This window comes from Chenopodium album, chromosome 15, assembly GCF_948465745.1.
Source record: "Chenopodium album chromosome 15, dcCheAlbu1.1, whole genome shotgun sequence".
NCBI lineage: Eukaryota > Viridiplantae > Streptophyta > Magnoliopsida > Caryophyllales > Amaranthaceae > Chenopodium > Chenopodium album.
Genome location: NC_137848.1, coordinates 41,049,699 through 41,073,618, shown reverse-complemented (window position 1 = coordinate 41,073,618; position 23,920 = coordinate 41,049,699). Strand labels below are relative to the sequence as shown.

At 36.7% G+C, this 23,920-nt stretch overlaps 3 protein-coding genes across 4 annotated transcripts; 1 reads left to right on the top strand and 2 right to left on the bottom strand.

Annotated features, from left to right (window-relative positions):
• Positions 1-706: 706 nt before the first annotated feature.
• Positions 707-7,134, bottom strand: LOC145583152 (uncharacterized). 2 transcript variants are annotated; one of them, XR_014100073.1, is made up of 7 exons: positions 6,636-7,134; positions 4,847-4,901; positions 3,005-3,079; positions 2,834-2,925; positions 2,382-2,463; positions 1,593-1,737; positions 707-1,137 (listed from the first exon to the last, which is right to left on the bottom strand). XR_014100073.1 is itself a non-coding variant. In XM_081640321.1 (7 exons), exons 1-7 carry the CDS (start codon positions 6,983-6,985, stop codon positions 1,027-1,029), a joined length of 849 nt encoding a protein of 282 aa, XP_081496447.1. In that variant the 5' UTR covers positions 6,986-7,132; the 3' UTR covers positions 711-1,026. The 2 variants fall into 2 exon arrangements, 1 of the variants encoding a protein (XP_081496447.1); XM_081640321.1 differs by having other exon boundaries at positions 711-1,137; positions 1,593-1,676; positions 6,636-7,132.
• A 2,002-nt stretch (positions 7,135-9,136) lies between these two features.
• Positions 9,137-10,088, top strand: LOC145583151 (NADPH-dependent aldehyde reductase-like protein, chloroplastic). The gene has a single exon (XM_081640320.1). The coding sequence runs from the start codon at positions 9,137-9,139 to the stop codon at positions 9,929-9,931; it is 795 nt and encodes a 264-aa protein (XP_081496446.1). The 3' UTR covers positions 9,932-10,088.
• Positions 9,346-13,948, bottom strand: LOC145583150 (putative folate-biopterin transporter 7). Its single transcript, XM_081640319.1, has 3 exons — positions 13,405-13,948; positions 10,968-12,096; positions 9,346-9,964 (listed from the first exon to the last, which is right to left on the bottom strand). The coding sequence occupies exons 1-2, from the start codon at positions 13,679-13,681 to the stop codon at positions 11,039-11,041; spliced, it is 1,335 nt and encodes a 444-aa protein (XP_081496445.1). The 5' UTR covers positions 13,682-13,948; the 3' UTR covers positions 9,346-9,964; positions 10,968-11,038.
• Between the last annotated feature and the right edge of the window lie 9,972 nt (positions 13,949-23,920).

Below are 23,920 nucleotides of genomic sequence, written 5' to 3'. Positions count from 1 at the left end.
TTATTAATTATTAACTGCTAACTATTAATTATTAACTATTAAATATTTAATTATTAATTATTAACCTATTAACTATTAACTATTAATTACTAATTATTAACTACTAATTATCATTTATTATGACTAATTATTATTAATCAAAAGTTAATTATGTCAACAAGCCAAAAGCCATAAGCCAAAAGCTGCTCCAACTAGCTTTTGGCTTTTGGCTTAAAAGCCAGCTTTTCAACTAGTTAAAAAAGCTAATAACCAAACATGTTTTTTGGCTGTTTGACCAATTTGAAGAAGCCAAAAGCCAGCTGAAAAGCCAGTTTCCAAACACCCCCAAAATGTGAAATTCCAGAATTATCTAAGAATTCTAGAGTGAAAATAAAAGGAAGAAGAGTTCTGTAGATAAAATAGTGGTGAAATGTTAACTTAGTTTTATTAATGAGAGGAAGAGCCCTTAAATAGGGTCATTATTACAGCAACTAACTCTAACAACTTTCCTTGAAATAGGAAAGCTCAAACAAACTAGCCTAGTCAGCATTTGCTCTAACAAACTAGCCTAGTCAACAACTATAAATATCTGTAGAAAGATATTATTACACAATACTCATTAATATTTAAACGGTTGAGATTGAAAGTTAATTTGGCCATTGAAAAGTCTTCCACAAAATATAAGAGAAGTTAATAACAGAATTATCATTCATAGAAGCATATTCCTATATAATAAAAAATAAGGTTAAGAAAAGGGCAGTTCCTTGCTTATATTAGAGAGAAATCAGAGAATTAATTGATTAGTTGTGTCAGCCATGAAAACCCGAAGAGATTGTTTCCTAAATTCATAATTTACAGAGCTACCAATCTCTTCTCATGGCCACGGATACATCAGATACCCTGTAACATTAGAGACACTTGACGCATAACTAGAATACCATAAGGCTTAAGTGTACATGAAGGACCGATAATTATTTACAACCACCTTACATGTTCAGGCAGAGCCACTAATCATGTTCAGGCAGAGCCACTAATCATTTGTAGCCGTCATTTCGGAAGGTATTGACGCCACTCCTGAGGTGTTCCCTTTTTTATTTTCAGCATCCTTACAGTTGTACTTGTCAGCGGTATAGCAAGTATGTCGTAATCTTTTGGTGCCTGCAAAACAATGTACAGTTTGAACAGATCAGGTTTTCTGTGAAAGAAAAGATAACACTTGTAATATACTTTCATTTCATACACCTAAAGTCCGCTTGAGAACATGTACAAGCATATTAAGCATATTTTTCAAAGCATATTAACATTCACTTAGTGACGTTACAAATCACTTAACATTCAAGTGAAAAACTTATAGTGAGTATGAATATATATGCAATAACAACAATTCAATGTTTTGAGTGCATAACCTTAAATGACAGCCCTTTGTGACTCTCTACACCGAAAAGATAAAAAAAATACAATACAATATTAAAGAATGAAAATATTAGGAATTTGATTGGTGAGAATGCACAGCCTCTAGGTAATCCAAGTGAAGCAAAATTGAACAAATTAACTTCCAAGGCATATAATTTCTTCTCGAGTTATTTACCAATCATTTAAAGGAAAAGATTTACCTTTGGGGCTTTAACAAGACTCATGTTTGCTTCTTCTAAAGTTTTGTGGCCCTTCTTCGAGTTACATCTAATGCAAGCAGTCACCTGTTTTGAATATATAGGTTACCGGAAAAAGAATCAGCAATTTAATTTCAACAGCAAGAACCTGTAGTCAGCACAGTAATAATCAGGCCTCAGCTGAAACTACTTCAGCACCACCAGATCAGCAGAAAGCACAATAATATGACTTCAAATTTGATTACACAGGTACAACACATTGGTATATTGTCAAAATACAAGGTTTTCTAATGATAATTACTACCCTAAGGTTTAAATCTATAGATCATAGTTGTCACTAGTCAGAACTTAATCGGTTAGATAAGAAGATAACCATGAAAGTGACAATTACTGGCAGGACGGTATAAGAAACAAATATCTTATTTAGAACTAACATGGGAGAAATTTAAAAGTTTCTAGAATTCTAGGATAATCAGCTTTACAAGCCAGTAGATGTGGCTGGCTGCATGAATCCGAGATCTTTGATAGCAATAAAGAAAAGTTTAATAATCCAATTCAGCTTTGTTATCTTCACATACTCTTACAATTAAAAAGTTTATGTCATAATAAAGTTAGACTGTGAATGCACAGAAACCAAGTACAAGCCCATAAATTCCAATTTGATTCTTGCTACCTGATCAAATTGACGACATACAAGGCTTTGTACTTTTAGGTTAGTTTTGTCTCATCGAAAACATAGCAAAGATGAATAAATTCATCAATGAAGTACCACTCTCCAGGAGGTGCACTTACCAGGTTTTCCCATTCCCATTTTCCACCTCGTGCAATTGGAACCACGTGATCTATAGTCAAATTATTTGTCACTTTACAGTACCTACAGAGATTTAAAAGTCCATTAGTAAGTCATTTGTAGCACAATAGAACACAATTAAGAAAAGCTCAGAAGCGATTAAATGCAGTGCAGTGCAAAATGGTCAAAATTTGCAATGTGTAAATTTTCCTACTGTGCTGCAGACGGCTATATATGGGGGAGCTTACAAAGACGAGAATTTCACTAGCATATGCCAAAAATGGAAGTACAAGCTCAAAAACCAAGATATTTCATTCAAATTAAAGTAGGAAAGCAGATATATTGTGCATTTATAAGTTTATATAGTTACGTTTAAGTGGAATTTTGGAGAAACGGAAAGCATACAAGCGCAGCAATAAGCATATAAAGTAGCTTTACTTCATGTACAACTTACTGACACATGTAATCATCTCGATAGAAGATATTTTTGCGGCTTAGGACGTTTCTGACTTTTTTTCTCTTCATTACCTGAAGTAGATGTGGAACCTGGACAAAAAAACACTTCTGCTTAGATAATTTGACAAATTGGAATATAAAGCAAGCAGAAAACGTAAACCATATATACCCTTAATACAGCTGGTATATTAAAAGAACCATTAGGTGAGTTTACTGTCTGATCGTAATATTCCAGAACATCAGCCTGCAGAAGAAGTTAAAAAAATTTAAAGGATGAAGTCAGGGATATCTATAGAAAGTTACGAGCATGAACAACCCTTCTATGAAGATCAGATCAATTAGGAAAAGTATTTCAACTAAAGACAATAATATGCTACAAACAAAAGATCCAATTATGTGAACATAAAGTCCCATGAGTTATTGTCATATTAATCCAGATAGATTAAGTGATATACATAATAGGGAGGAGGAGAGAGGAGGAGACCGCTTCTCATGCTTTGTTTGAGTGTAATTGGGTCAAAGGTTTCTGGAATTAGAGTGGTCTTACAGAAAAATTGCATTACATTGCGATTTATTTTAGGTATAAAATTGATTGGCCAAGGCATAGATGTGATACAGAGGAGTTTAGTGTTTTGATTATATGGAACAAGGGTGTGTGGTGTGGAAGAAATGATAACAAACTCAACATGGGAATCTGAGTTTGCTTTCTGTCACATCCAGTTTTTTGAAGCTGGTAAAATGACTACTGCGATTATGCATCAAAGTAAATACTGACACTGGATGATCCCCTCTGGTGGAGCAATTAAAGTACATACTAAAACTGCCACCATAGACACAGGAGTGGTGGCCTGGTGGGTCTTGGTGCAATGTCCAGTGATGGTGATGAGCGTTTTGTTGCTGCATCTGTGGCAAGGTCCAAGGTGTGATGGAGTATGCCCATGGAAGAAACTGCCTCTGTTCGAAGGGTATCCTAGTTACAGCAAGGCTTAGATATTTTGATGTAGTGGTGGAGTCTTGTGCTTTAATTTTTGTGCAAAAAACCAACATAACGTGTTTTATGCTCCTATGAATCTTATCTCAATTGTTTATGTAAAGAGAGTACGAAACTCTGTAGCACACTCTATGGCTAGAGTTCTCCCTCAAATGCAGATCAGTGTATCATTCAAATTGCCCCAAAAGAATCTTAATCATGTCGGAAATGGACCCTATCAATTAAACTTTCCTACCCAAAATGAGATACCCTTGACAGAAAAAATTGCAAAATTACAATAATGATAAAAATTATAAAATAGGGCTATCCTAGTACTGAGTGCGCGAAGTGATTTCCTGTACATAAATCCTTCTTCATTTACCCTCCTTGTACCTCCTTTCCCTCCAAGCTCTCCCCCCCCCCCCCCCCCCAACGCACCCCTCCCCACACAAAATTAATTGGAAAAAAAAAAAAAAAAAAAAAAATCATAGCTAAGCTTGAAGCCAAACTCCCGTATCAACATAAATTCCATACACTACAATCAATTTTTTTGTTTCAGCCTCACCAACAAACCTTCTGTATTAAGTTTCAGGCATTCAGCAAATTTTCAACTTCCACTTGAGATTTAAGTCGAGTAACAATAACAGCATAATACTACTATTCCAATATAAACTTCCCATCAGATTTTGGCATTAAGAATAGTTGAAGTTATTTTATATTTCAATAAATAAACAATCGTAAGTAAATAGAGAGAGAATTTGACTTTTTGAGAAAAAAATTACACTAGTACTGTTAACTTACAAGGTTATAGAAAGATTATATTGGGACATCACAAATAATAAATATATAAAGTTGTTTATATCAGGTTTCAAAAAAACAAAAAGTCGTTTATATCAAATAGAGGGTCAAAGTCCATGTTTTTTAAAGTTCTATAGGCAAATTTCAAGTTTCTATACTTATTGCCAGCTTTATATTTAGGAAAAGATGTTGTAGCCCAAACAAGAGTGCAACAGCAGAAGAAGCAGCCCACATAAGTCTAACCTTCTCTGTGAACTCCAGACAAATAGCACGCTTCCAGCAGACAACATTGACAGGTCTGGCAAGGACAAGCAGAGCTTCTTTAAAGTAAGCCTTGTTTAACAATATTATCTTAGAAACTAATTCATAGCTCAAAAGTAATTGAGTAATTCTTGCCAATCAAATGTAAGACTAAGATATGGCCAGTGTAGACAAGAAACAGTACGTGCAGCAAGTCTGCAACCTTAACGTGCTTTCATCCATAGCAGAAACTGAACTGTATTGATAATTTTCTATCAAATAAACTACTAAGAAGTATGATCAAGTCAGGCCTTATTATTGTGTTCCATCTATTGAAATCAATTTTATTCAATAATGGCTTATCAATTTACACAGACATAAAATAACAAGTTGGATAGGAAAACAATAAGCATGTTCCTGGACCATGACTAGACTAATGTTTAGAGTAATCAAATGGCAATTGGTGAAGGGTCCTCAGAATTTTAAACATACTCCCTAAATTCATGAAAAAAATAAACACTTTATTTCAATGCAGGTTGGGGATCTGGCCCGGTTTTAGTTGATACTTTAATGGCAACAAGACAAATGCAAGGTTTCTGTACTTCATTGAGTTGTATCATATCACCAACAAGAGGTAAAATGGTGGCAATTAGATTCTCGAACCCCAATTATTCATTCTCCCAATTGAAAACCATCGTAATTTTTCTACACCCTAAATTTGTCAATTCTCTTTGGATAATCCTTTTTTTCATTGGGAGGTAAGTGAGAATTTATGGAGAACCCACGAAGTACAGCTCTCCAACGATGCAAACCACCTCAACACCAGTGGTCTGCAAGACATCACAAATTGAGTGATTGTCATCTAGGTCTCCAACTTACACCACTAACTTCTATAGTGAAATTTTGTTTTGCTGTAAAGATCAGTGGTTTAGATAGTGGGTAAATCAACTAATTACTACACTAAAAACTAGATTCACCAAACCCATCCAAGTGCAAAAGTCTACGTTGAGGACCTCTATGTTGTAAGACAGATATTAACTCCTAAGAAGTAGGCTAACCTCTCAATGTTTTCTTCTTCAGCTTGGTCTAAGGAAGGCGAATAGAACAACACTAACACGAAATATTTCCACATATCAAGACAAAGTGAATATCAGACATGAAACATAAAATACTGCCAACAACTTGGCCTCGACCACTAGGCTAACAACTTAATGGGTAGTTCCTTCTCAATTTACCTCATTTCATCTTTCCTTCAGGAACAAGGTGTAGCATTTAATCAATCTAACATCTATCCGATTTTCAAAAATATTTGGTTAATTATTAAGGTAGCCAATTCTCATGCAAAAAAGTCCATACTTCTTGCATTTAAAGCCATACACTAATGAGCACGTACCTAGGGTAAGGTCCTCCATAATTGTCCCTTGTGATTTCTCATATTGTGCTCATCTCAACTCAATGTATTTTAGCATATCATTACATTATCAATATAGACTTATTATCAAATAATTTTGCATCAGTACAGAACTTTCCTTAGATGTTCGCCTTCGGCCTTAACAAAGAAAATTGACTTGCACATACCCTACATAACCTACACGGCTACGCACTAATTTTCAAAACATAAGCTACATACCATACAGTTCAATAAACAAGCATTATAATACCTTAATTAAAAACACATATAAATATTTTTAAGATCATTATTTCATTCTAATGCAATCCCAAGCAACACAAACCACATGCTTTTGAAACAATTATTGACAAATTCATCAAAAACAAAGGGAGTAAAACTGACCTATAAGAAATATCAAGAACTAAACCCCTGAAACAAGAAAGATCATCATCACCATCTTCATCTTCATAATCATCAAAATCATCACTACTATCACCATTAAAAACTCCATTAACAGTCCCATTTACAGAATTTTTTGAACTACCCTTTGAAGCAGAAGCAATTATTGTCACTTTTTTCGACAACCCATTTCTTCTAACAATGTTTTCGTTGAAATTAAGTGGAAAAATCGAGCAAAAGTCACCAAAACCAAACACCCCACAACTTCTATTTACCCCAATAAGCTTACATTGAGCTGGGTTTTCACTGTTCAATAGCAGCTTCAATCGGCCTTGTAGAATGAACTGTGCCATTGATTAAAGCTGAATTTCGTTGAAAAATTTGAAGAAAGAGTTGAATTTTAAGCGGGGGAAGAGGAGAGAGAAAATTGGGTGAAGTTCTTCACGGAAGAAGCCGTTGCCACACGTTCTGTTTTCTTGCAGCAAATATCTTCTTTGCGGTTCTCTGAATTTCAAATCAATGTCCTTTTCCATAATTCTCATTTTGTTCACTTAATTTAGTTAATTAAGCTTTAATCAACAAGTTAGCGAAAATTAAAACGTAATGGCTTGTTTGACATTGTTTTGTTTTCAGTTTTCTAGATTTTTTAAACAAAAAACCAAAAATAGGAAACAAGAAAAAGGTGTTTTCACTTTTCTGTTATCAGTTTTCAAAATTATCATAATTTTAATAAGTTTGACTAATTTTTGATTCATTATATGACATATATCATATGATTTTAAAATACAAAAACCCGAAAAACAAAAAATCATAGTGATACCAAACGAATCCTAGTTTTTATAACCAGGGCTGTTAAAAACTGACACGACACGATAACCCGACACAAACTCAATACAAATTAAGCGGGCTTGGGTTAAAAATTCTTTACCCGTTAACATAATTGGGTCTAAACGATCCCGACACGAAATTTAACGGGCTAGATTTAGGTTGAAAATTTCAACACGAAACCAACACGCATAACATGATTATATAAATGGGTTGGACGATAAGCAAAGAAATATTGAACTACATAAATCACGTGCTCTCCAACTGGCTAGAGGGTCTTAAAAGAACGTAGAAGAGCGGCCATCAGGACCAGGGGATTTACCATCATCTATGTTGAACATGGCCTCCTTAATTTTCGAAGGAGAAAAAAGTCTCATCTAACCCTTTCATTGCCTTATAGAGAAGGAAAAAAGATGCAACTAATCTCGGGGTATTTAAGAGAGAGAGGAAGCAAGAGTTTGGGGACTGTACTAGGAAGAATAGAATTTCAAAATCATGAACCAAATAGCGGAAGGATCAAAATCCAAGAACTAGAACTATCTTTTAACCTAAGGATAAAATTACAACGATGTGAAGTCTAGACCAAAGAGAATAATAAATAAGAATGAGATCTCCAAAAGTATCCCATTTAGTCTTAGCTTGGTGGCGCAAATAAAAAATGCAGCCTAGGCCATTGCCACTTTCTCCTCTCTCCCAATGGTAAATAAACATCTATCGAGTCGAGTTTGTAGACCAAAGGAAGCTATCTTAACATTAGTATCTAAAGATTTCTTGTCAATATCCCATGCCCTTTTTGTGTTGTACACCAAGCTAACAGTTAATTCCCCGCGCATTTTATGTGCAATACAAATATTTCTATTAATTAGGATATTAAAGAAAGAATAAAAGGAAGGGGAGGTATGCAAATATAAATTTAGGATATATAAAATAATAAATAAATTAAGTTCTAATAGTGGAAGTGAATAATGCAAATAATAAAAACAAATACATAAATAAAATAAACCCCAAATTTGGTTTGTGTTGCATAGATTTAAAAATGGAGATGTATATTTCTAAATATCATTATATAAAAACAAGGAAAAATATATTTGCAGCCCTAAAAGCTGCATATAAGAAGCTAAAAATGGAAAGAATAAACAATAAACAAACATTTATTAAATCGATTTACTCTTAAATTGTCAATAAATTCTCAATTTAATACTAAAAAATGAAGTATATTAAATGCTTATATGCAGCCCTTAGGACTGTATATAGCATTACCCTAAAAACAAATGTGAATATACACATTAAAAGAAATTTAACAAGATATCAAATCATTATACATCATACTTATAAACTATAAACCACAAAAAGCCAGTATTTCTTATAAGAACAGAGGAACAACGTGGTATAAAAAAAAAAAAACAAGTCAACCCAGCTTCCACATAGAGAGGGTCAGCTATTAATATACCTCATATGATCGACAGACGTTAGCACTGACATCAATAGCTATAAGAAGCATAATTTATATTTGTTGCCGTCTACTCCAAATATAAAATAATCAATACTAGTTTATAATATTACTTCATAATCTCTTATATATGGCAAACACAACACAAGCTCTCCAATCTCAGACAAATCACTACTTCAACAATTCACCCACCAAAACACACGCACACTTAACCTCCAAAGCTGTTAAAATGGTAGCAGACTCAAATGCATCATCTTCCAGCACCCTTCCTCTACAAGACAGAGTAGCTATCGTCACAGGAGCCTCCCGCGGCATTGGTAAAGAGATCGCTCTCTACCTCGCATCCCTTGGGGCTAAAGTGGTAGTCAACTACACTTCAAATCCAACACTAGCACAAGAGGTGGTATCCCAGATTAACTCTCATGGGTCTGAAACCAGGTCTGTCGCGGTCCAAGCAGATGTGTCTGATCCAGCTCAAGTCGAGGCCTTGTTCAATGCAGCAGAAGAAGCCTTCCAGGCCCAACCCCATATTGTTGTGACCACAGCAGGCATCCTTGACCCAAAGTATCCTTCCATTGCTGAAACCTCTATAGAAGACTTCGACAAAGCCTTTGGTGTAAATACCAAGGGAACATTTTTGTGCTGTAAGGAGGCAGCCAAGAGGGTGAAGCGTAGAGGTGGAGGACGGATAATTACACTCTCATCTTCACTGGCAGCAGTTTACAGGCCAGGGTATGGAGCATACACGGCATCCAAGGCGGCAGTTGAGGCAATGACCAAGATTTTGGCGAAGGAGCTCAAGGGAACCAGTATTACAGCTAACTGTGTAGCACCAGGTCCCATTGCTACGGAGCTATTCTTTGCTGGTGCCACAGAGGAGAAAATCCAGGCAGCAATCAATGCTTCACCAATGGAACGTCTTGGTGAGCCAAAGGATGTTGCACCGCTTGTAGGATTCTTGGCTGGTGACGGTGGTGAGTGGGTCAACGGCCAGATCATTCGAGCCAATGGTGGATTTGTATAATGCACAGCGTGGTTCGTGGGATGCCTTCTTGATCTGACATGTTTTGTGTAGATGATGAGGTTTCCTGCTTGAGGATCCTTACAAATAATACTCTGTTTTATTACAGTACTCACATTATTGAATCATGAACAATTGCCAAATAAAGATGTTCACAATCTGTTTATTGCCAATTCTAGAGCTAGTGAAAATTTAATTCAAACTCAAAATACTACTACCTTGAATTTAATCAACCAATTACAATATGCACAACCTAAACTGGCTTAAAAGCTGGCTGGCAAGTCTGTCCTTAGTAGGCTGGAACCAACTACAAACTTTTAGGTTTATAAAACATACTTCTTTGACCCTAAGACGAAATGACTTGAGCTAAACCTTTTTATTAAAAACAGAAAATGGGACATTGATGGAAGGATAAATCACAGATCCCGTCAAATAAATAAATAAATAAATAAATAATCACAGATTATCTTGATGACACAAAAACAACAGATAATTAACATTTCGAGCATGTTTGGTAAGAGAGTTTTTTGGGTTGGGAATGGATTCAATTAAACCATTACCGCTACCAACTATTTGGTTAGAAGGTTTGCATAACCTAGGTGTAATGGTTTCCACATATTTGTTTACTCTCTAAAACCTAAGGTAATAATTGAAAAGGTAAGAGTTAAATGATTCTTTTTCATGATTTAACCAAACAAATGAAAAGGTAAGAGTTAAATGATTCCTTTTCTTCCCGTCAAAAAAAAAAAATGATTCCTTTTCTCCCTCTTATTTGTTTCCTTTTCACTTCATTTCTAAATTCATACCAGTTGCCCCCTTATGGTGACAATCAACCAAAGGTAAAATAACCCATGCACAGATATATTGAGTTCATTCTAAAATTTCAAGCTACTGCAGACCTGCAGTGGATTTCCTATTTGAGAGCTTCATAACACCAAAATATAGACGATGTATAACTCTATCACTCTACGAAAGACAGAGACATATTCATCACTAAAATCAATCAACTTGATAAAGATATAAAAGGAAATGCATCTACCTTTACTGAGAATCTGAGATTGTTGAACAACCTATTTCACAGCTCTACAGCATAATGATGTACATACTGAATTATTCTTTCTTCTTTGCAACATCGGCTTTTACATGATCAGGTATCCAGGATGACAAAAAGAAGGGTATTATTGTGCATGCTGCTTGTATCAAAAGTCCAAGCGTTAATCCAGAGAAATTGGTCCCAGTAACACCAACAAAAGATGCAAGTGCAACACCAAGATACCCACCAACAATCATTGCAAGGGCAATGGCAGACATCACAAATGCCATCAGAGAACCCTCACACCCAGGTGGACAGAGCTGTGCAATCAAAACACTAAAGGGTAGTATCTTGAAGAAAAAAAGAACCTCCTGTAGACCAGAAACAATTACAACATACACGGAATCTGGAAGCCCCATGTTCTGGTAAAATTTGGTAACAAAAAACAAATCTGAAACCATGAAAACAGCAAGTGTCACTTGAATAGCACACATTACTTTCCTCGGGGAAGCTGATTTCAGGCTCTTGTTGTAAAAAAAACTCCACAAAAGCATTCCTACTTGGCCAAACACCTTGGAAATCCCCAACACTGATGAATCAATACCTAAAGCCTGAGTTTGATAGTAGAACATAGTTCCAACAAGGGCAGGGGTCATGGCATAAGAGGCCACAAGCCAACCAATGGAGTAAGCAATTTCAGGCTTGCGCAGTGCACTTGCAAGCTCAGCAAGCTTGTCTATTATCCCACCAGCAGATTTATTTTTGGGAAGATTAAGAGATCTCTCATTAACCAATATAGTTATTAAGAACTGGATGATAAGGATTGCACCATAAGTTAGGAACATAAATCGTGGGTTAAACTTTTCAATGGCAATCCCTCCTACTAAATTACCAAGAACTCCCCCGACTGAAGAAGCCATCCAAACAAATGATTGAAGCTCCCCTGAAGAAGATGATTTCCTTTTCTTTGCTGAATCGGGCTGTTTGCTAATCTCAGCTACCATAGCATCATTAGCAACCTCAACAATAGAGGCACCTAAGTTGCTCAGAAGGAGATAGAAAGTAATGGTAGAGATTGAGATGCTTGACGAAGAAAACATTGCTACTGCTATCCATGAAACAGCTTGCAGAATAGCTACATCCATAAACATGAACAAATAAGAAATCTATTGTACCAACAATATGAGAAGAACTAGCACTAGATAATAAAAGCCACAATCCAATACTAAAACAAGAGTTAGAACCATTTTCCAAGGAGCCTAAGCTCAATTTCAGTTCAACCGCAGAACATCAAATTAGCTACAACTTCTACAAATTGAAACTTAGACCCTAAATTCTTCAGCTTTACAAATAGTTTAGGAAAATCTAGTTGAAAAAATTCAAATTAAACAAGCTCCAATATGTTTTAAATTCCAATAAGTCTTGATGTGTTACAATAAGTCCATATTTCATATATGGACTACACAAGTTTGAACTAAAATTCTACCTCTTCTTCTCAACAGTGTCACCTTATTCAATTTTTCGCAAATCCCTTTTACTACCTTACGCCACAATAATTAAAACCTTTTCACCTACTCTCTCATATCTTATTCACGTCTTTCTTACACTCACCCACCTTGTTACAATTTCTCTAACTTAATCCACCTTTTACTATCTTTTTCTACCTTCACTCATTAATCAACACATAAACTCCAATTGCTTCAATTTGTGTGCAATTTGGAAATGTTAAGAACTTTCAAAAACAGAGGTAATACAGTTTCATAACTTCAAAATAGCTCCAACAAGTTCAAATAAGATCTATTAAATTCTCAATTCAGCTTTTTCTGGTTCAATAAGCTAAGGATGAATTTTACACATAAAGTTCAAATAAGCACAAATAAGTACGACTCCTTCAAGTGAAAAGAGCAAAGCATTATAGAGTTACTGTACCAAAGTATGGCATTTTATCACATCAAATTGCAGTCTTTCTATTTCAACTGAACTTTTCACAATTTGACTTTTTCTAGTGACACATACAAATCTTCCACCCCTATCATTTTCTAGCTAAAATTTTCCAAATTCAATATTCACAAATCACAACCTTAAATAATCAAGTGCAAGTACTAATAATTTGAAAGAAAAGCCAAGGCCATACAAATGACATTAGAAAACCCAAAAAATAAAAGTCAACTACAATAAATTGACAAGTGAGTAAAGTGACACAGTGTTCAACATAACTTTACTTGCACTGTAGCACAAACCAATATTCCATATAAAAAAAAAAAAAAGTGCATACAGTCCCGTCAAAAAAAAAAAAAAAAAAAAAAAAGTGCATACAGTTATAGTACCTGGCTAGTTTAGTCGGTAAAGTTTTCAGGATGGTTTAAATTACCTCGGATTAAACCCCGACTACATCACCGATTAATATATAAAAAAATAAAAAGAGGGAGGAAGAGAGGGTAACCTCCAAGGGAAATGTAAGGAAGACGATGTTGGCCATAGAAATAGACAGAATCAGAAACGACGCCGTAAAGGGGTTTACCAACCATAGGAAGATTAGCAGAATTGAGAAGAATCTGAAGGGTAGAAGGGTCAATTTGAAGACCATCTTTAAGGAAGAAAATAATGGCTAACCAAGGAAAACACCGGAATCCTTGAACCCAGTATCCCATTCCAAGTAAACACTTCATCATCATTCCCATTCCCTTTCCCTTTCCCTTTCCCTTTCCCTTTTCCCCCATTCTTATCACCCAAATAATGGAATTATGTAATTTGATTAAATTCAGATTAAAATTGGAAAATTGGCGATTTGAAACGGTAGTTTAGGAAAGAGAGGGAAGGCTCAGGAGAGAGGCAGATGTGAAGGGGTGACTTAAGAGGAAAGAAAAGAAAAGAAGAGAATGTACGTGGTGACAGGTGAACTACTAAAATAAGACCAATGAACAAAGATTAATGGTAATTAAGGTCCTTTTGATTTAATTTACTAGATATTTTTTGACTAGATCGAATCAGATTGTGAATCGAAAATTTAAATTTCTCAAAAATTAGAGACCATACCAGTTTTCTTCGGTCTGAAGTGGCTTTGTTTTTTGGTCAAAGAGTGAACTATTATGTAGAGAGAATTTAGTCTCCAAGGACTCTAGAAAAATGTGGGTCTCACTTGTTGTGCATTGTGCAGCAATAAGAAGTGGACATGGGCCGTGCCGGCCCGCAGGCAGTACGGGCCCGACACGAGATTAGCCCTGTGCTAAATGGTGGCTCGGCTCAGCACGCCAAGATGCAGGCACGGCACGACACGAGCCATCACTAGGTACGGCCTGTGGGGGCCAGCATGGCATGTTGCCCATCTCTAGCAGCAGGCAACAATTAAAAAGTTTTTTAGAAAAAGGAAATGTTAAAAACAAAAAGGGGGGTAGAATTGTGAGTATATCTATCTCTGTTAATAATACCAATAAATATATTAATAATATGTACGTTGATATGGCTTTACTTAAACAGTTCATTCAATTGGTTTGAGTTTACTTATTGTTGGTAGGGATGTCAGTGGGGCGGGTCAAGTAGGAGACCCGCCCCATCCCCGCCCCACGGGTAGAATTGTGAGTATATCTATCTCTGTTAATAATACCAATAAATATATTAATAATATGTACGTTGATATGGCTTTACTTAAACAGTTCATTCAATTGGTTTGAGTTTACTTATTGTTGGTAGGGATGTCAGTGGGGCGGGTCAAGTAGGAGACCCGCCCCATCCCCGCCCCAGTGGGGCGGGGATGGGTCTCGGTTTGGCGGGTGGTGGGGCGGGGATGGCGATAAAAACCATACCCGCCATGGGTGATGGGGCGGGTGGATTTTAAGTTGTACTCGCCCCATCCCCGCCCCGCCCCACTTCATACCCGCCCCATCCCCACCTCATACCCACATTTATATATCTTTTAAAGCAAAATTACATACTTTTATACTATTTATAAAATAATTACGTGAAATACAATATTAATTATAATACTTTGTATGACACTTATATTATAACACAAAAATGTGTGTAGAATGTTTTATTTTATAATTCGTATCAATTATGTAAGATTGTTTATTTGAGATACGGAGATTAGGTGGATCTTGGGTGGGGATTAGGCGGGTCTTTGGTGGGGATAAGGTGGGGATGGATATCCAAGGGGGGGTGGGGCGGGGATGGTTTTGGAGTTGTACCCGGTGGGGCGGGGATGGGGATGAAAATTAGACCCGCCCCGGGGATGGGGATGGGGATGGGAAGGCCAACATCCGCCCCGCCCCGCCCCATTGACATCCCTAATTGTTGGTATATCTATCTCTATTAATAATACCCCAATAAACAAATTAACATGTACGTTGATATGGGTTTAATTAAATGGTTCATTTAGGGGGTGTTTGGTTCGCAGAGTTCTATGAGTTTGAAATCAGGAATGGGGTTAAGGTGGTATCGGGTTAGAACTTGATACTTAATACCATGTGTTTGGTTCAATTCTATAATGGAATCTCTCACTATTTCTTCATTTTATTTAATACCTAAGGGGATGAAATAAGTCAAAACCACCTTTCTCAAGATTTCTAAACCCCATACCTCATGGGTTTGAGGTATGGGTTTAAAATTCATACTTTTGACAACCAAACATATGGTATGGGTTTTAGTCATTCTAAACCCATACCTCATATCTATATTTCGCGAACCAAACGCCCCTTGAATTGGTATCATCTAATGTTAAACCTTCGTGTATTTAAAAAAAATGCAATAAATCACTCATAAATTGTTATTGAAGACAAATTTAATATAAAACTAGCAAAATTTAGCAACAATTCATCATATTTGTTTCGATTCAGATCCGACAGCCTGTATCCGAGATCCGTGATGACCTTATCGTCCGACTAAGCACCTACACAGGAAATGAGGATTAGCTAACCCCGGGGTGAATCCGGGGATAACCATTCCGATGATAAACTTAGAAAGTGTTAAAGAGAAAGAAGAGATGATATGATGAGAGAGAAGTAAAGAAGAGAGAGAGAGTAATAAATGCTACCTTTTAATTTGGATTATCTTATCTATTTATAATGACTTCAACTGTCAGGTGGCTACATGCCATGCAAACCACTTTATGCCAAATGTCGATTAATCAACGCCACGTGCTGAGTCTTAATAGGTGCCGATATTGGTGCCATTATGTGATGGCACAGATTAAAGTTTTATGATTATAAACCCGAACCCGTTTAGATTGTGGTCGTATAGATATCGGTACTGTACCTGATATCGGTATCTCCCCATACAACTAGCCCCCCAAGTGAGGACGTCAGAATAGCTAATGTTCTCACTTATATTTCATGTCCATTATCAGTTGCGAATATCAGAATGAATTATGTTTCATGCGTTTCTTGCACTCTGTCTAGCACTTTTCACCCTATGTTAGGGTTTACACACTTTGTTTTGTCGAAGTGTAATCAAGATAACTAAGCGAAAAAACTTCGTTTTTCCCCCAAGTGACCTTGTTTGCCGAATGCAAACAAGGTCTACTTAATATAAGAAGAGAGCAAAAAAACTCCGTTTTCCCCCTCAAGTGACCTTGTTTGCCGAATGCAAACAAGGTCTACTTAATATAAGCGAGCGAAAAAACTCCCTTTCCCCCCCCCCAAGTGACCTTGTTTGCCGAATGCAAACAAGGTCTACTTAATACAAGAAAGGAGCGAAAAACTCTGTTTTACCCCCCAAGTGACCTTGTTTGCCGAATGCAAACAAGGTCTACTTAATATAAGGGAACGAAAATACTCCGTTTTCCCCCCCAAGTGACCTTGTTTGCCGAATGCAAACAAGGTCTACTTAATATAAGGGAGCGAAAAAACTCCGTTCCCCCCCCCCAAGTGACAAATGTTTTGTTTTTTTTTCCTTTTTATTTTGTTCGCCGATTGCAAACTAGATACCCGATGAGAATGGCAATCGTTTCATTAGTTAGGCGGGAATTCTAAAAGTACTGTGACACGTGTTAAAAATCTAGCGCTTAAATTTTAAAATCGCAAAACTACCCCTGTCGTTGGATTTCTGACAGGGCGGACATATCAATATTCGTCGCTTCTTAACCCCCTAAATTCTGATTATTTTCTTACTTGCTTTTCATTCTTACCCTTTCTACAAGCAAAAATAGAACGAATTTGAGAGAGATTTTTGTCATTCTCGTAGCAGGCACTGTTCTTACGAAGCGGAACCGGATTTCATTTGGGGAACAATTCCATACCTTTTGCTCAGGGCGAATCGTCTAAGGTATTTACAAACCCTAAGTTTTTATTTTGCATGCTTTCGATTTATTTTCGATTTTAGCCTAGGCTGGTGCATTAGATGTCTGATAGTAGTATTGAAGAGGAACAACCTACCCTTAGCACTGTTAGGCGCTGTCTTATCAGGCAGTCTTTGGGTAAAGATATCGGTAGACCTAAAGGAACTGCTTCCCCTCTTTCTGACAATATTGACGATCCATTTCAACTGCTATTTGCGGAAGAGCAAAAACAAGCTTTTCTTTGTCATAAGATACTAGCCGACTGTGGGAAAGCGGTCCGCCCCACTAATCCCAATCTCCCAGACGATATTGAGGTTCTTGATATTGAGCCAGTTAGTGTTCGGTACCTTTTGCGCAGTTTTGCTGATAAACCCGATATTGACCAATACGGTTCCAACATTGGTAATATCCGAGTCAATACATCCGCAATGCCAAGGGTCAAACAAACTAGTTATCAGCCCCAGGTTACTGCTGAGAAAGCCGGGCCTAGCAAGAGACCTGGGCAGGCGCAAATGGTAAGTTCTGATAGCTCCGAGTCTGAAAGAGGCTCTAAGTCTCCTGTACATGAATCCGCTGTTAAGTCCGTATTAAATGATGAGGACGAAGGGGGTAAAGAGGTTAACCAGGAAGATAATGAAGAGATGGACAAAATTATTGACTTGATGGCACGGGTTACCGAGGAAGAGAGTCTTGACGACGAGTACAAGTGTGAGATCGATAATGCCGATCATCGTAATCCTCTCAATATTCTTGCCGACAGCAAAGCTACGATGGCCAAAATTAGTGACACTTGGCTGAAACTGGCTGTGGAAAAAGATTACTACCGGCATGCCAAGAGGTTTTATAGATTCCCAAAAGGCTATGAGCTCACTCTTCCTCCTTCATCCTCAACCGTTCTCAATTGTTCGGCTGGACACATTGCTATCTATGCCAAGCATTTTGATTTCGGCATCCGTTTTTCTCTTCACCCCTTCATTGTCAAAACCGTAAGGGGCTGGAATGTATGCCTTGCCCAGCTTACTCCTCCAACAATCGGGGCCGTTGTTGCTCTAGTATGGGTTATGTTGTATAAGAATTTCCCGCTAATCTTGAATCTATTTTGAAAACTGCTTTCCTTAAAATGTAACGGGCAATCTGAGGGATGGTGGTCGCTGTATACGGCATCCCATAAGTACACCGTTCGCCCAAAGCTTTCCAGTTGCAAGGGCTGGCAAGACAAGTTCTTTTTCATGCGTGTTCCTAAGGACTTCCCTATCAGGAGAACGTTCTTTCGCCCCCACCCCCATTTGGACATATTGCCGATAAAGACCTTGGTGAGCAAGAGCGTAAAGCTTTTGATTTCTTTGACATTTGAGGAAATTGATGTCGGGGGTGGCAAAACATAGATTGTCCCTAAAGTTTGGTTGTTGAATGTGAAGTATATTCTTGGCAATGCTCCATTATCATATGTCGGTCTATGCTGGACTGACAAATATGGTACTTGCCTTATATTTTATTTCGACTTGCTTTCATTCATTGTGACTGCATTTCAGCCTTTCTTATTATTATTTCTTAATATATGTATATTTTTTTGTGTCTGTTTATTCATGGCTATATTATCAATTGTTGCAGGCCACAACTAAAAATTAAGGTTTTTGCGACCATCTCAAACGGTCATTGAAAATAGCAAAAACGGTCGCTGCAATTAATTACGACAGTCGACGGTCGTAATTTTCTTGGTCGGAAAAAACATAATTACGACCGTATGACGGTCGCAGATTAATTGCGACCATTTTTATTAATTTCAACGACCGCATGTCAAACGGTCGCAAATAAAATTAATTGTGACCGTTAATCAAAACCGTTGCAAATTAGTAAAAGAGCGAAGGCCTAAAGCAGTCGCTAAATTTTATTTTTTTAAAAAAAAAGAAAAAAACAAAACCGTACCTAGTGCTGCGGTACTGCCTGCACTTCACAAGCACCATTTCCCACCCAACTCCACTACCCACCACCACTTCTAACTGCCGCCGCCTACACCCTTAAACACCTCTACCCACCACTACCTGTAGACACCCAAATGTGTCTCCCCAAAACCAAAACCAGTGATGAATACCTTTTGCGTCGAATGATTATTGAATAAGGGGAAAGTGTGAAAGGTCAAGTGTTGCGGTTGGTTTTTATTCTTTTTGTTTTCGAAAACAACCCTATTTTATGAAAACAGCTAATCCAGTTAGTTTGGTCCACGACAAGGGTCCAATAATAGTGTAGTTGGATGGGGCTTGAAAAGAGCTTTCCAACGATATATTATAAGCCCAATTCCGATGAATAATGAGGAAGTTATGACCAAAATACTAAACTGGGCCCGGTTTGATCTTTACATGCGGCCCAATGATCTAGGGGAGGGCCCAATGTTAATTATTATTCCTAAAGTTATTAGAATTGATTATAGTCTTCTAGAATCCTTTAGAAGGTTCTTTTTAATCCTAATAAGATTAGAATTAATAATTATATTTTGATAAAGTTTTATTTGGAATAAAATATTATTTTATGAAAAATACGATTTCAGTTTCATACGGATTTTACAAATCGATTTTGATTCATATGTGGACTCCGTGTTGAAAGCGCGTAGAAATCCAGGCTGTCGCCAGACACGCGACAGACCTTGTCGCCACGCGACGGACCCTGTCGCCTGGCGACAAGGTCGGTTTTGCAGCGACAGAGTGGAGTTTTATTCCTTATCAAATTCTACATATTTCCGGACTATTTTCTTATAAATAGGGTCCTGAACCTCCGTTTTTAATCATCAACAACCTACAACAATCTTTCTCTCTAAAGCTAGAAGCTTTCTCTCTCTATTCTTTTTCTAAACCTTCCCTCCTACAAAATTCCGCATTCACAAGATCTAGACACACCTAGCCGAGTTCGAAGTTGCCTTCGCCCTAGACGTGAAAGGTTATAATTTCTGAGGGTTTGGTCTCTAATCTCTATTTCAATTATTTAATTTGATTGTTTGATTTTATATTTTCCTTGAAGTTACTAACGTGTATATTTTGTTATTAGAAAGAGGTACGAGGCATCAAAGTATGTAACCTTATTGCTCTATTCTTGTAGAAAGCATGTTTAAATTTATTTAATTCCTAGTATCATGTTAGGATGTTATTATTGCTTTCTAGTATCATGTTTAGGGAAAAGGTTATAATATCAAATATGCTTATTATGATTCCTGCGATAAAGCTTTGATCTTTATTGTTTAGTGACATGCTAGGGTTTGTTATTAATCTTGTTAGTATCATGCCTAGGATCTTGCTATTATTATGCTTTAGCTTTAATATGATTATGATAATTATGATTGTTATTATGATTATTGTGATGATTATCATGTTGCTTGATATATATTATTGTTATTGCTTGATCACGCCTTTTATGCAGGTTTAAAGGGAATCTGTACTTGTAATCACGCTTAATAAGATAATTAATAATCTTGTTTAGGGCTAATATGATTATAATTCAAGTGATCGCCAATAATAGTTTATTTGTGCATTAAATTCAACCAACATAAATAAACAGGTTTAGGGTTAATCTATTGTTTGCATGTTAGTCAGAAAGCGCACATGAATACGAGAAGAATGAAGTAGAGGCCTATTTAGGGCAGGTTCAATCTCTTTTAGGTTGGATTTGTACCTTCATCCCCAAACCCTATTTGGTTCAAGACCTTTTGGAGTTGACGATCTCATGGATCGTTAAGGGGTGTAATCTTCACCTTGTGAACGATTTACAAGTTCCTAAAAACTTGTTGGCGACTCTTTTGCTCTAGCTTCCTTCCCTTTGGACGCCACCATACTTAAGTGTATGATCACAGTAGGGTTCAAGCCTGGGGTTAATGGCTTGAAATATTCCCTACACTACCGCACACCCAAAACAACCCCTAAACCAAAAAAAACTTTTCAGTTTATTAAAAAAATTACACCCTAACAATAACCCACAATTAAACTCAAAAATTAACAATAAATTTCATGAAAATAACCCACAAAAATTAAATCCAAAAAACCCACAAGGTTCACGAAAAAACCCACACAATTCCCGAAAAACCCACACAATTCACAGTAATTAGAACCTAAAAAAACCCACAAAGTTCACAAAAATAAAAAGAAAATAAACGAGAACTCAGAATCAAACAAAAAAACTACAAAATTCGAACAAAAAATGAACAAATTCGAACAATATCACCAAAAACTCAAAATAAAACCAAAATCAAAGAAGTTCGAACAAAATTTCAAACAAAAATCGATAAAAAAAAATCAAACAAAATTGAAAATTCGAACAATAAATGAAATAAAACCACAAAAATCAAAAATAAACAAAAACAAACAAAATTTTCAGAAAAATCAACATACCTTCCTCTTTGGGTTTATATGGTCAAATTCGACCATGAAAACTCCAGATCTGGAATTTTTATGGTCGAACTTGACCATAAACACCAAACTTCGTGTGCTGCTCAATTTGTTCATGAGGAGAGAGAATGAAAGAGATGAAAGAGAAGGAGATGAGGGTCGTGAGAAGAGGAATAAGGAAAGAGAAGAAGGAGCTAAATGAGGAGAGAGAAGAAAGAGGAGGGGCGTGAAAAAGAGAAACCAAGGAGCTGAGGTGAAGGAAAGAGAAGAGAGAAAGAAGATAGTGTAAGAAACGGCTACCAACAACATAATTAGGGTTTGGGTGGGTTGGGCACCGCCCTTTTATAATGTATTTTGTGAAAAAAAAATAACCCTATTACGACCACTAGAAGCGATCGCAAATTGCGATATTTGCGACCGTTATAAAAAACGGTCGCAATATGTGATCGCTTAAAACGGTCGTAATAGAGTTATTTTTTTTAGAATTATTTTAGACATGTATTTTTTAAAATAATAATTGTTCAAATACCTTTGCGGCTGCTTTAAAAACGGTTGTAATATTGCGACTGACTTAAAACCGGTCGCAAATTTCAAATTTTGCTACTGTTTTATTGACGGTCTAAAAAAACGATCTTAATTTGACCGAATTCTAGTAGTGGGTGTTGAGAAGCTAGATAACAAAGCCTTGGGGCTCTCCTCAAACGGTAAGAGTTCTCAAATGCTGCCCTCAATCGCCCAAACCCAGCTACGACACTTTGGTGTCATTCTGCAATCGTGCCCCTGCTCGCAATCCGAAAAGAAGAGCCGAGGAAATGGCCGACGAAAATGTTAGAAGGAATAGACGGCTGGTATCTCTTTCCAATCGGCGCGGTGGTGGAACAGGGGTTGTAAGTTCTAGGAAGGAAGATGAGTAACCACCTAAGCGGCCCAGACAAAACACAGAGCAGACAAAACACAGAGTAGCCAAAACCTCCATCTCCCACTCAGCGTTTGGAACCTTTAAAGGGCGATGCAGCCGATTTTGTTACTACACCAACAAAGAAGACCATACCTGCTGACGCCGATGTGGAAGATATTATTGAATCCCCACCCCAAACTCAGATTGCTGCTGAGATTCTGCCTGAGCCTCAAGACATAGGACTTATTGGTTCTGACGCAAGCATTCTCGGCATCACTTATCAAGCTAATTAATGGATTGAACGGCCGTCTAGGAGAATTCCAAATGAAGTCATAAAAAGATTTGATGTCCCCGACGGTCGTTCTCAGGATCGATGGCGGCCTGAGATGGATGTATGCCACAATGACTCAATTTTTACTTATTTGAACTTATCTGAACTTATTTGATCTTATTTGAACTTATCCGATCTTATCTAAACTTATATAAACTTATCTGAACTTATCTAATCTAATCTGAACTTATATAAACTTATCTGAACTTATTTGATCTTATCTGAACTTATCTGAACTTATTAGCTCTTATTAGAAGACTTATTTTAGTTATAAATAAAACTTAGGTAGCCCTAATTAACCCATATCACAACTTATCTGAACTTATCTGAGCTTATTTTTCCTGAACTTATGAACTTATTAACCCTGATTTGAACTTATCTTAACTTATTTTCTCTGAAATAAGTGAAAATAAGGTGAATTAAACATCGTCTAACACTTTTTTTAAACTCTTAAGAATAGTGTGCGGACATTTTATACTCCTAAAGTGGTTATTTACGTATTAGCCCCCATTAATGTTGATTAGCTCTTTTTTTAAAAGTCTTAAGAATAGTGTGCGAACATTTATACCCTTAAAATTTTTTTTTTTACTGTAAAATTAAATTAACTAATGATTATGATTATGCTGTTGTAAGGAGGGTGTGCCCATCGTAGGGGATCCTTCTCCTCTATGCTCATGGCCCTTTAAAAGCCTAAGACTTTACACTTTTTAGGGTGTTTTAGGATTTGAATTCCTGACTATTTAGGAGACCTTTGAATTAGAGTTGATCCTATCATTATACTTTTTTGTAAGAAACTAGTAAGGAGTCGCCAATGAGTTTTAGGAAAACCCATAAACCTCATTCATGCCTTTCTCCCAAGTAGGGTTCAAGGGATATTTAGCATGAGTCATAAGTTACCCCATGTCCAAATTGGTCTACTTATACCAGAAATGTGTTCGGGAGCGAGGGTACTAAAATAATGCTCCCTTTAGGGGGGAATCGCTATTCTAGCCCTAGTGTGGCCTCTACTAGCTCTTCTTTTTTCACAATTTCATCACCAAAAAATATATGCAACGTGGTTTCAAAAAAACTGAGTTAGTTGATTTTATT

Coding starts and splice junctions, on each gene's coding strand:
- LOC145583151 (XM_081640320.1), top strand. CDS start 9,137: ATGGTAGCAGACTCAAATGCATCATCTTCCAGCACCCTTCCTCTACAA.
- LOC145583152 (XM_081640321.1), bottom strand. CDS start 6,985: ATGGCACAGTTCATTCTACAAGGCCGATTGAAGCTGCTATTGAACAGT. Junction 4,902..6,635: donor GTTCTTGATATTTCTTATAG/GTCAGTTTTACT, acceptor TGTCCTTGCCAG/ACCTGTCAATGTTGTCTGCT. Junction 2,464..2,833: donor CGAGATGATTACATGTGTCA/GTAAGTTGTACA, acceptor AAATCTCTGTAG/GTACTGTAAAGTGACAAATA.
- LOC145583150 (XM_081640319.1), bottom strand. CDS start 13,681: ATGGGGGAAAAGGGAAAGGGAAAGGGAAAGGGAAAGGGAATGGGAATG. Junction 12,097..13,404: donor TCCTTACATTTCCCTTGGAG/GTTACCCTCTCT, acceptor TTATGGATGTAG/CTATTCTGCAAGCTGTTTCA.